The sequence below is a fragment of the Myotis nattereri genome, assembly GCF_964212035.1.
Source record: "Myotis nattereri genome assembly, chromosome: 6".
Lineage (NCBI taxonomy): Eukaryota > Metazoa > Chordata > Mammalia > Chiroptera > Vespertilionidae > Myotis > Myotis nattereri.
Genome location: NC_138081.1, coordinates 91,495,868 through 91,508,427, shown reverse-complemented (window position 1 = coordinate 91,508,427; position 12,560 = coordinate 91,495,868). Strand labels below are relative to the sequence as shown.

The following is a 12,560-nucleotide window of genomic DNA, read 5'->3' as shown; positions in this document are numbered from 1 at the left end:
CATGAGACCAAGACTCAGGAAACCTGAGGTCTATTCTCAGTTCTGAGTTCTGTCATATCTCTCCTCTCCTCTCCTCTCCTCTCCTCTCCTCTCCTCTCCTCTCCTCTCCTCTCCTCTCCTCTCCTCTCCTCTCCTCTCCTCTCCTCTCCTCTCCTCTCCCCTCCCCTCCCCTCCCCTCCCCTCCCCTCCCCTCCCCTCCCCTCCCCTCCCCTCTCCCCTCCCCTCCCCTCTCCTCTCTCCTCTCCTCTCTCCTCTCCTCTCTCCTCTCCCCTCTCCTCTCCCCTCCCCTCCCCTCCCCTCCCCTCTCCCCTCCCTTCCCCTCTCCCCTCCCCTCTCCTCTCCTCTCCCCTCTCCTCTCTCCTCTCTCCTCTCCCCTTTCCTCTCCCTCTCTTCTCTCCTCTCTCCTCTCCTCTCCTCTCCTCTCCTCTCCTCTCCTCTCTCCTCCCCTCCCTCCTCTCCTCTCTCCTCTCCTCTCCTCTCTCCTCTCCCCTCCCCTCCCCTCTCCTCTCCCCTCCCCTCCCCTCCCCTCTCCTCTCCCCTCCCCTCCCCTCTCCCCTCTCCTCTCCTCTCCTCTCCCCTCCCCTCTCCTCTCCTCTCCCCTCTCCTCTCTCCTCTCCTCTCCCCCCTCCTCTCCTCTCTTCTCCTCTCTCCTCTCCTTTCTCCTCTCTCCTCTCCTCTCTCCTCTCTCCTCTCCTCTCCCCCCTCCTCTCCTCTCTTCTCCTCTCTCCTCTCCTTTCTCCTCTCTCCTCTCCTTTCTCCTCTCTCCTCTCCTCTCTTCTCCTCTCTCCTCTCCTCTCTCCTCTCCTCTCCTCTCTCCTCTCCTCTCTCCTCTCTCCTCTCCTCTCCTCTCTTCTCCTCTCTCCTCTCCTTTCTCCTCTCTCCTCTCCTCTCTCCTCTCCTCTCTCCTCTCTCCTCTCCTCTCCCCCCTCCTCTCCTCTCTTCTCCTCTCCTCTCCTCTCTTCTCCTCTCTCCTCTCCTCTCTCCTCTCTCCTCTCTCCTCTCCCCCCTCCTCTCCTCTCTTCTCCTCTCCTCTCTCCTCTCCTCTCTTCTCCTCTCTCCTCTCCTCTCTCCTCTCCTCTCCTCTCCCCCCTTCTCTCCTCTCCTCTCCCCCCTCCTCTCCTCTCTTCTCCTCTCCTCTCCACTCTTCTCCTCTCCTCTCCTCTCTCCTCTCCTCTCCTCTCTCCTCTCCTCTCCTCTCCTCTCTCCTCTCCTCTCCTCTCTCCTCTCCCTCCCTCTTCTTTCTTTCCTCTCTTCTCTCTCTCTCCCTCCCTGCCTTTCTCTATTTCCTAGAAATAACTTTTCTTTTCCTATTATATAGATTTTTAAATGGACATACATGAAAACATTGCCATAAGAATTATAATACATCTTTAACCTTTTGTCATTGTTAGTCAATCATCCACTTTTAATTATTCATGCAAATCATTATTCATTGAGAACCCATTCAAATCTGCATACAGTTGGAAGTTTTGATACATAAAGGGCAAACCCCATCCCATTTGGTGATTCAATCAGACATTCAACAAATACTCTTTGAGCATCAACTCTGGGCCAAGCACTGGACATACAGTAAACAAACCTGCAGGAACTAGTTACTGATACAACAAGCGATATTAGCTAGCATGCACTGAGTACTACCTACGTGCCAGGATATTTTCAAATGCTTTACATTATTTAATCCTCACAGCAATCTTCTAAGATAGTGCCTAGTTTTCTGGGGCTGTGTTAACCAAGTTACACAAACTGAGTGAGTTAAACAACAGAAATATTACCTCACAGTCCTGGAGGCCAGAAGTCTGAGACCACGGTGTCTGCAGGGTTGGTTCCTCGGGGGCTGCAGGGAGAATCTGCTGTGTGCCTCTCTCCTGGCTTCTGGTGCCACACTGTCAATCTTTGGCAGCCCTCGGCTTAGAGCTGCATCACCCCAACTCTGCCTTCATTTGCATTGGCGTTCTCCCTGTGTGCATGTCTGTGTCCAAATTTCCTCTATTTATAAGGACACCAGTCCTATTGGACAGGGCCCACCCTGATGACTTTATCATAACTTGATCATCAGCAAAGGCCCTGTTTCCAAATGAGGTCACATACACAGGTACTCAGAGTTGAGACTTCAACATCTTTTGGGGGGACATAATTCAACCCATAACAGGTATCTGTTTCACAGATGAGGAAACAGACACGGGGAGATGAGTAACACATTCTCCGGTGCGAGGTCACAAGGCTAATGCACTGGAGTGTGTACAGTGTGCGAAAAAAGGGGACCCAGCACAGACCCCTGTGGGACACTGACACCCAGGAGACAGACATGAGACCCCACTTCTGTGACCTCAGTCAACTGCACAGCAAATGGGTGCCTGACTTAAGGGAAACCCATCTGCCGGCTTGTCACTGGCCTGCAAGGCAGGCGCACCTCACCCTGAAGAGTGGCTGCTTCACTGACCAGGTTCCCCTCTGGAGGAGAAGCAGAGAGGAGCAGCCTGGTGGGAGCAGAAATGGAGAGACATACAGGAAAGCCAGGCAGTAGTGGAGAACACACAGACCGGGCAGCCCCAAGTGAGCAGAAGGAGAAGCTAACTAACGTAGAAAAGAAAAGGGGAGGTGATGATGGCATCAGCTGAGACACAGGAGCAGAGGCAGGGAGAGGATGAGTCGTCATGACATTAAAAGAAACGTGCATCTGTGGGAAGGGGAAGGGAACCGGCCGAGAGCCACACCGCACCGTGCATTGGGCACTCCAGTGCTCAGGATGGAGGACCCTTCGTCACTGAGTTCTGGGAGGTCACGATTCCCACCCATACTTACATCCACACTTATCCTTACATTAATCTCTCTTTTTTGTTTTGTTTTGTTTCCTTCAACCTTAAAATAATCTAACTCAAACACCCAGAGATACAAGAATAAAGCATCATTGAAGCTAATGGAAGAGATGCTTCAAGAAGGAAATGGTCGATGGTATCAAATAGTACAGAAAGATAAGTCATATAAGCACTTAAAAAGTAACAGGGATTTGCTAACGACAATGGGAGAGCTGAGTGAGTGGAGACAGACAGAAGCCAGGTTGTAACGAGTGATTAAAGGAATGGGAGGTTAGGGGAGGCCGGGGGAAGGGGGGGGGGGGGCATTTGTAATAATTTAAGCAAAAAAACAAAATTTAAAAAAATAAAGGAATGGGAGGTAAGACCAGAAAGGCAGAAATATAAACCACACTTTCACATGCTTCTGCTGTGAAGATAAAGAGGGAAATGAAGCTCTAAGCAGAACTTGTGTGGTAGAGGGAGTGATTTTTTTTTTTTAAGTGAGTGAGATTTAAATATATTTTAAATTTTTTATTTAATTTATTGGGGTGACATTGGTTAATAAAATTACATAGGTTTCAATCAGCATATTTAAATGCAGGTGGAAATAAGCCATTAAGTAGGTGAGGTTGAAAACAGTTGAGAGAGTGGAAAACAACCCGTGAAACTAAGTAGCTGAGGATGCAAGTGGCCAGGGAGAAGCAGGTAGAGGCAGTAACCTGAGACAGGAAGAAGGAAGAGAGCAAGGTTGGGTGTGGACACATAGCAGGCTGTATTAGGGTCTGATATGAAAGGTATTTCCTGTAATGGCTTCTATTTTCTGAGTGAAATAGGAGATGAGATTATCTGCTGACAATGAAGAGGAAAGAGACAGGGGAAGAACTTCGAGGCAGAGAAGAATATTTGCAATAATCACTTTGGAAAATGGCAGTGAAATCTCACCCGGAAAACGGTGAATGACTACCATTTAGTACAGAGGGCTCCGATGAGATCAAAGGCCACGAATTTAGTATGAAACTTAGCTGTGATTTTGTGATTTCCTCCAGTCTCATTCAGTGCGCAGGAAAAGCAGCAGAAACATGGGTAGTTGGGATTAATTCAAATTTGAGGCTAGAAGGGCAAGGGAAAAGGGAGTTCAAGGGTTAGGAAGGGGATGATTGAAAAAATGAACAATAATATCCACATGGGCTGCCGATGGAGTGGGGATGGGCAAGGCCAGTAGGGACATCATATGAGGACCAAGGAATCTCAAAGAAGAGCTTTTGGGAGGAAGAGAAGAGGTCTGGGATGATAGGAGGTTAAGATTTTAGAGGCAGAGAAGTTCTAGGTCATTAGATAATCCCGAATTTAACCATCTGTCACAGATGCAGACTGTGGGTCTGCCCAGCTTCTCTTGCTTTGGGGAACTTTCTGTCTGTCATTATGTGCGTTTCTGGGTGAACAGCTCATCCCAGGGCCTCGCCCCACCCCCACCCCCCCTCACTGCGAGGGTTGGCCTGGGATGCAGACCAGTGCGTTCATCCCCTGGCTACCTACAGTGCGTGGTCCAGGGGTGGCTACATGACTAAGGAGAGATCAGACTCTTTTATGAGATTTCTCCCATGGATGTTGGAGGCAGAGAGTCTCTCTTTTTCTCAGCTCCTGAGCTGGAAAGACCCTGTAGCTGCTTGTGAGCATCTTTCCTGGCAGCACGGAGGGCCCCTCTGCAGAAGGAGAAAGTGAGACCAACGTACAAAGACAAGCCGACCAGGCAGAGGTGGAAGATGGACAGAAGCAAAAAGAATCCCGAGAATTCTAAATCCCTGGATCTAGCCATGCTGAGCCTAGTCTACCCCTGCATCTTTCAAATGACTCTCCCCCACCCCACCCCCCAATTCTCTCTTTGGCTTAAGCTAGTCTAAATTGGATTTCTGTAAACTGCAGTCAAGGGTGTGAGTGGCTGAAACAAAAGCACAGAAAGGTACAAGAGCTGAGAAGGCCAAGAAACTGAAGATAAGGCAAAGTAACAACAAAAGAACAAAAAGAAAAAATAATAATAATAAAGATAAGGCAAAGGAATAACCATATGGAGGCTGTGTAGGGAAAAGAGAAGCATGCAGACCCCTCTTGCTGATGAAAAGTGGGATGTGCAAAAATGTGAATAAAATAGAAAGAGCCTTCCTGGTCAAAGGTTGTGTTGTGTGACCATGAAATGCTTCCCCAAGGAAAATTCGTTTCTGTTTCTAAGTCATAAGTATTATTGCCATGTCAATAATGCACACGTTCTTTAACAGCTTTTAAGCCCACCACACCTTGACCTTGAATCACTCGCTGTTCATCTATGAGACAGACTATGAGGTAAAACTGAAATTCAGATAAATCAGGTTAACTTTTCTCCCTGAGATACTTCATGCAATTATTTAAATGTCTCAACAATGACCAGAATAATGGCCTCAGTAGCAATTATCGCTCAAGTGTATTTGGTAGAAGACTTTGTGTTAAATATTTTACAACTCTATTTAGAAAAGTCACATCAACCTAATGCATTTTATTGGACAACATAAAATATATATGAGTATTATGGAAGAACACAGTCTGACACAAGAATGTGAAGCTGGCTGCCAATGCTAGGACAGATGCACCAAGGCAAAGCCAACAGCCAACAGGCAATTTAACCAGGAAGACATGGCTTTATTAAAGCGATTCTGGATTTGTCCAAAGAACAGATAGTTAATGCGCGCGTGGATTATATACACAGACAGAAGGTATTTTCTTATCCCATATGATGGTATGCTTTCTATCAGAAATCTGTAAGGGTTATGTTCAGACATTTTTAATTTTTATGTATGTGTTAAAGACTATTGTATATATGTTTGAGTCATATATTGGGAATGTTATATAAATATATATCCAGATAAATGGAATGAATTGTGTATTATAAGGAGAAAGTGCAGTACTAGTAATGATGGACCATTCTGAGCCTCATAGAAATATAGAAATATAAGGTGTCCCCCAAAAACATATACACACACTTTGACTAATTATAAAGGCCATGTTTATTAAAATGCATTTCATTTTCAAAATTAAGCTATCAGCTGTTGAAGTGTGTATACATGTTTTGGAGACATGCTATATAAGTAATGATAAGTCAAACGTGGGAAAACAGTATTATAACAGCGTATGTCTTTAAAGTGATGTTGTTAGATGTATTTTTTGAATAGTGTAGAAATAAATTGACAGAGAAAATAAAAAGTTTATTAAAGACTTCATTTGGAGAATGTACAAAATCAATGTTCCCACCCTCGCCCCTACCACCACCACCGTGACTGCTTCCTGTGGTCTGGGCCACGCAGGGCCTCTCAGCATCCCCATCCTCCAGGCACCCAGAGGTGCAGCCGCCGTCCCCACTGCGGCTGAGTGTGGGGCCACAGCAGCAGCCACGCAACTGGACTACACGTGGGGGGCTCCAGAGACCGTAGGCCTTCCCCGGGGAAACCGAGGCCGCCCCTCCTGCCTGCTGCACACTTGGCTCCTGTCCGCACAGGGCTGGGCAGGCGTGTTTACTCACTGAAACACTACTTCATACTGTCCTTGTTCACGAAGAAGAAGCCGGCAGAGCGACCCGCCCCTGTGGCCATCCTTGGTCACTCTCCTCTGTGTGGCCTGTCGTCCAGCCTGCAAGTATCAAGCTCATTTCCTCTCATCTAGACTTTTTAAATATATTTTTAAATTAATTTCAGAGGAGAAGGAAGAGGGGGAGAGAGATAGAAACACCAATGATGAGAGTCATTGATCGGCTGCCACCGGCATGCCCCACACTGGGGATCGAGTCCAAAACCTGGGCATGTGCCCTGACCGGGAATTGAACCATGACCTCCTGGTTCATGGATCAATGTTCAACCACTGAGCCATGCCACCTGAGCTAGACTTTTCATTTTCTCTTAATATTTGGCTGTAATCTACTTTTCTCTCTCCTTTAATTAGACACCAATGCTTTTCTCAAGGACTGAAAAAAAAAATTGATGTGGCAGGAATATGATAATCACCCAGAGTAACATGTTTTTCTCTTCGAAATTAAAAATATATATAAATTCCTGAAAAATTTCTGTGAAATAGAAATTTAAAAAGAAGGCAGAAAGTAAGAGCTATTCATAATAAAATCTGGATTCTGAAAAAGAACGCTCGCTATGACTGTGTTTTATATATTGGTAAATAAAACTGTGTAGGCTGTCTTCATCTTATCGGCTTCATGTTAACGGCTCCATTTGGAAAGTCCTGAGATCAGCCCTGTTCAAACATTAAAAAATTACCACCTAATGCAATCTGGCAGCAACATTTGAAAATACATAGGTTTCTTAGAGGACCTCAGACTATGCATGTTTTATCCAAATAAGTAGGTACATTTCTTTTTTAAAGAAATCATATGGATTACACTCATAAACCTTAATTACTTCTGGACTGCAAGTCTTGACTATATGCAGGCAATTGTCACCAAAACACAGGGAGCCAGGAGAAACTGGAGGATGGTGGAGTAGCAGAGAAGACACGGTTTTTGAGTCAACGTAGAGTCCCTCCCGGTTCTGTCACCAACCAACTGCAATCTTGGGTAGGTGACACCCTCTCAGAGCCCCAGAGAGGTTGTAAAATAAAAACATTAAAGCTTCTCTGTGTGGTGGTTATGAGAATTAAGTTGGGTATTAAAGCCCCTGAGTCATAAGAGATACCCCATAAGTAGTAATTCTCTACTGACAGTTTTTTGTTCTAGATATGCAATCTAGCGGAATTCTTCTGGGTCCCAAAGTGCCAACAAATGAAATACCAGGTGTTTTTAGTGGCGAACATTTATCTACCTTTGAGATTCTTTGTTGTCAATGATGGATTCTCACTCTATCACCAAGGTATAGAATATTCACCTACTGGTCAAATTTCAAAGGTTTGGAGAATTTGTTCAATTGAGCATTGTGTCCCATGCCTTAGCTCCTCAAGAGATCCAGTGTTCAATGAAGAAGTTTTCAGTGGCTTTGCAGGTGCCTGTCTTGCCTGGTAGTCACATCTTTGAGGCCAGCACAGGTGACAAAGTGATGCTGATGGGAATGGATCAGTCTTTCAAGACATTTGATGATTTCATAGTCAGGAAGAGCAAGGCTGGTCATGTTCAAGCCCAGCATCTGGGAAACCACCTCCCTAAAGTCCACCAGCTGGAATATCAAACAGAAACACAGTAACTGAGACAGCAAATGTGTCAACTACTGCTGAGCCAAATGCAACAACAACAAAAAACATGGAAAATCCAGGTGTGCATGAGGCAGGTAAGTGACTTACTCTCATTAACCTTAGTTCTCTCATTTATAAAATAAGAAGGCTAGCCTACTAAATTACCTCTGAAGTCCTTTCAGGTACCAACCTTCAGCAATTTCATAACCACTTTTCTGATGAGCCAATTCATGTGGTATTGGCTACCAAGTCAAGAATCCCAATTAAGCAACCATGAACAAGACTCTGACCTAAGATTTCATTTCTCACTTCCACGGTAGGAATAACTACAGACCTATCTCCCGGGGCTGTTCTGGAACCAAATGAAACGATGGCTGTGTATGTGTTCTGCATACTAGGAGGCGCTTTACAAATGATAGAGTGGTCGTGCCAGTGGTCATAAGTCCTTATGCTCTAGAATGCTACTGGCAATGAACCTCTCAAACTAAAGGAAGAACAAATGGCAAGAAAGTTATGAGCTCATGACAACAGAAGGGCTTCTAAATGATACTCAAATCACATCAGACAGATCACCACCATAACACTGGACTCTCTGGGAACCCCTAGTAGTCCATCTCACACACACACACACACACACACACACACACACACACAGAGGCGGGGAGGGGGAGGACTGGAGACAATGGTGGAAATGTGCCTCACACTTCCAATTCTCACAGGCTGGTTGGTGATCCCAGGCTGAAGCAGAAGCAGATAAATCAGGGACAGCTGGGCGACGCCTCACTAGAGGTGCCTTCCATCTTAGGAGAAGTGTGATCTACCCTGAAGACAGATATTACATGCAGATCTGCCTTCCAAACATTCCCACCCTATGCTAGTTCGCTGCCCAGCCTTCTCCCTACGCTGAGTCCAACTTGGGAAACATAACGCTTTCTCCAGCCTTGTCTCCCTGATGAAAAGGTTTCCTTGAAGTTCTCCATCCTTTCAAATATGGCCAAAGCTCTTAATTCTGGAGTGGTTTGACTCGGAGAACGCTCACGCGTCATTTGGCCTTCCTCAACCCTGACTGACACATGAGCCAGAGCAGAGGCAGCCAGAGAGAAAAATATCCTAGGATCAGAGTCCACTCTGAGCCCCTGGAGCACCAGAGAGTGAGATGAAAGCCAAAGCATCGGGGGTCAGGCTGCCCGGTACATGCTTCTTCCTGCCTGACCTCTTGATGTGCTCACCAGATAACACTCTCCTCCTTGAACTGGCGAGCAAATAAGACCTGCTTTATGGTTTACATCTGGGTTTGGTTGGCCTTCAAGTCTGGGTGCCACCATTGGAGATTTGGGACTATTTCCTGCAGCTGATCTCTATGGAGATGAGGTTTATCCTGACCTTCCGAGGCTGAAGCCCTGGTGACCATCAGAAGATGTGGGATGCAACCTCCAGAAGCAATCAGCGAGCATCATAAAAACCTCCCCATAACCAGAACCTGGCTTTTCACAGGCTTTCCGTTGCTTTGATAAGAATGTCTTTTTCTTTCCTACAATCTGTGCCATGAAAATAGGAATTATTTTTCTTAGTGGAATAAATCATAATGGTTCTTTTTTTTAATATATTTTATTGATTATTGATTTTTTACAGAGAGGAAGGGAGAGGGATAGTGAGTTAGAAACATCGATGAGAGAGAAACATCGATCAGCTGCCTCCTGCACACTCCCCACTGGGGATGTGCCCGCAACCAAGGTACATGCCCTTGACCGGAATCGAACCTGGGACCCTTGAGTCCGCAGGCTGACGCCCTATCCACTGAGCCAAACCGGTCAGGGCCATAATGGTTCTTTTAATGCCAAAAAAAAAAGATGCTAGATGGCAGGCAGAGACATTGAAGTGATATAGAAAGTTCTGTAAATTGCCTGGCTGGCATGGCTCAGTGGTTGAGCATCAACCTATGAACCAGAGGTCACAGTTCAATTCCCATCAGGGCACATGCCCGGATTGTGGGTTCAGTCTCCAGTGTGGGGCATGCAGGAGGCAACCAATCAATGATTCTTATCATTAATGTCTCTATCTCTCTCTCTCCCTTTCCCTTCCTCTCTGAAATCAATAAAAATATTTTTTTTAAAAAGAATGTTCAGTAAATTGTTTATGAAGAAATGTGTGAGCAATAATCAAGCTTTGGAATTGTCCTATCTTTCCTAAGTAGGAAGGTTTCATCACCAGGTGTCTACCCACCTGCTTTTCTCTCTTTTCTGCTTCCTCCAGAGATTTCCTTAGCGTCTTCAATTCGCTGGTCACCACTTCTATCGTGTTCCTGGCCCTCTCCTTGTCCTCCTGGGCCTCGTGCTCAGTAGTGTCCAGTTCCGACCTGACGGACATGAGCTTCTTCTCAGCCTTCTCCTTCATCTTCTCCAGTTTGTCTCTGGATTTACTGAGGTCTTCAATGGCTTTGGTCTGCTCCAGAGTTTTAATCTAAGAAGACAAGAGAATGCTGATCTCTCTTGTGTATTTACTTAGAAAAACTGCATAAATAAGTCATAGGTCAATGGAATTCACTGAACTCATAATTTTTCTATGGGTAAGAATGAAATCTTTATATAAACTTTGTCAAACATATGTGCAGGATGAACATGTCTTAAGACAGTTATCGTTTTTAAACAACCTATCAGAGTACCATTATTTGGAAAATTAATGAGATAAAATGGGAGGTAGCGTGATTCTGGAGTTGAATATTAAAATGAGGCCTGCTGGTTCTTATGTGCAGATTCCATGAGCTCCCTGGGCAAAAGCAACTGGCCCTTTTTGCCCCTCCCAATGGCTCACGCCTGGATTGGACGCTTTGGGAAGAGCACAATGTCTGCTCTGGGAGTGTTTTACCACAAGGAGGCCCCGCCTCCCATGCCCTGGGCAAGCTGCATCTCTGCTGTGAGGAAGATCTACAGCAGCGCTTTTCTGGGGAAATGTCTTCAGACTTTACCAGTGAGGCGCACTTGCCTGCAAGGAGCCAGGACATCGCGGTCATCCATATTGGTGGCGTGCAAGTAATAACATTTAAAATATGATCTGTGCACATGAAGTTACATACTCATGCCATCGAAATCTCTGGACCAAATTCTTTCAAGTTTTAATTCCCTTCTTCTCTGTATTCACTGGAAATCGGACACCTCAAATCCAGGCAGAACGTCGCCCCGATCTATCTACCCTCCTCGCTACCTGATACAGCTCAACTCCCAGAGACCAACATTGCACACCGGCACCTGCCTGGCTCTTCTCATTTCTTCCCACGCAAATTCCTACATCATGAAACCCTACATGATCCCTAAAATCATAGTCGCCCTCACTTTAAAGACGTGTTTTTATTTTCTGGACTTAACATCACCCTGTTTGAGCGGCTTTTCCCACAGCAACTACAGCTCTATTTCGAATATGAAAGAGCCACTAACCTGAGCTAATATGCTGACTTGTGTAATTTTTGCACTTTCCCCACAACTCTAGAAAATCAGCGGAAGGTTTCCTCTTTTTTCGGGCGCGTCCGCGAGGAGGCCGGCACTCTTCCGCAGAAGCGTGTATGGTGACCAGCACAAAGCAGCACGGGAGCGAGGCCGAGCACTTGCCTTAAGCTCATGGGTGTCGGCCAGTTTGGCTTTGAGCTCCGTGTTGGCTTCCCGGCACGCGCCCAGGTCCTTCTGCAGCCTCTCCACCTGCTTCTGTAGCTTCCGTGCGGCGGCGCTGGCCTCGTCCCTCTCCACGGCCAGGCCCGCCCGCAGCCGCCTCTCCTCCTCCAGCTGCGCTAGCTTCTGCCGGAGGAGGTTCAAGTGCAGCTCTTTGCTCTCCAGTCTGTCTTTCTGGGTCTTGAGCTGGTTTGACACAAACAGGAAGTTTTGCATTGAACAGCCAATAAACATAAATCAATTACTCAGATAATGTTGATCTTTGTCCACACTTCAGTAAGCCTCATGGCTAAATCATTTTAAAAAATGGTACTAGATTCCTTCTCCTGATTGTATTTTTATTTCTATCTTTTAAAGAATTAATTTTGTAGCTGCAAAGTATGAGATTGAACAGCCAGAGAAAATGCACAGAGAAATAGGCTCTCAACACCTGACTCCCTCCAACATAATGTTCATCTAATAAAATGTAAAATTGCTGTTAAGACAATGGAAATGAGCCCAGCTGGTGCGGCTCAGTGGTTGAGCATCAACCTATGAACAAGGAGGTCATGGTCTGGTTCCTATTCAGGGCACATGCTTGGGTTGCGGGCTCGATCCCCGGTGTGGGGCGTGCAGGAGGCAGCCAATCAATGATCCTCTCTCATCACTGATGTTTCTATCTCCCTCTCCCTCTCCCTTCCTCTCTGAAATCACTAACATATATTTTTTTAAAAAACAACTAAAATGGGCTTATCAAGGGCAGAATATAGTAAAACAAAGAGACAAAATCCTCTCCAACACCCCACAGCAACTCTACTTGCCCTGGTCTTTCCTGAAAGAAGACAGGGTGCAAATTAGCACCAAAACCCTAGACTGACTCATCTCCATCCCTCAGTATGTGAGTAGTCTAGCTTGCTTTAAAGTTCATATATTT

General features: G+C 45.9%; 1 protein-coding gene across 1 annotated transcript in view; it reads right to left on the bottom strand.

Annotated features, from left to right (window-relative positions):
• Window positions 1-5,813: 5,813 nt before the first annotated feature.
• Window positions 5,814-12,560, bottom strand: part of CCDC170 (coiled-coil domain containing 170) — a 78,192-nt gene continuing 71,445 nt past the window's right edge. Inside the window, exons 10-12 of the mRNA XM_081093674.1 lie at window positions 11,591-11,833; window positions 10,212-10,448; window positions 5,814-7,972 (exon numbers count right to left, since the gene is read on the bottom strand). Coding sequence (XP_080949800.1) covers window positions 7,787-7,972; window positions 10,212-10,448; window positions 11,591-11,833 — 666 coding nt within the window. The 3' untranslated portion in view covers window positions 5,814-7,786. The remainder of the gene's footprint in view (window positions 7,973-10,211; window positions 10,449-11,590; window positions 11,834-12,560) is intronic.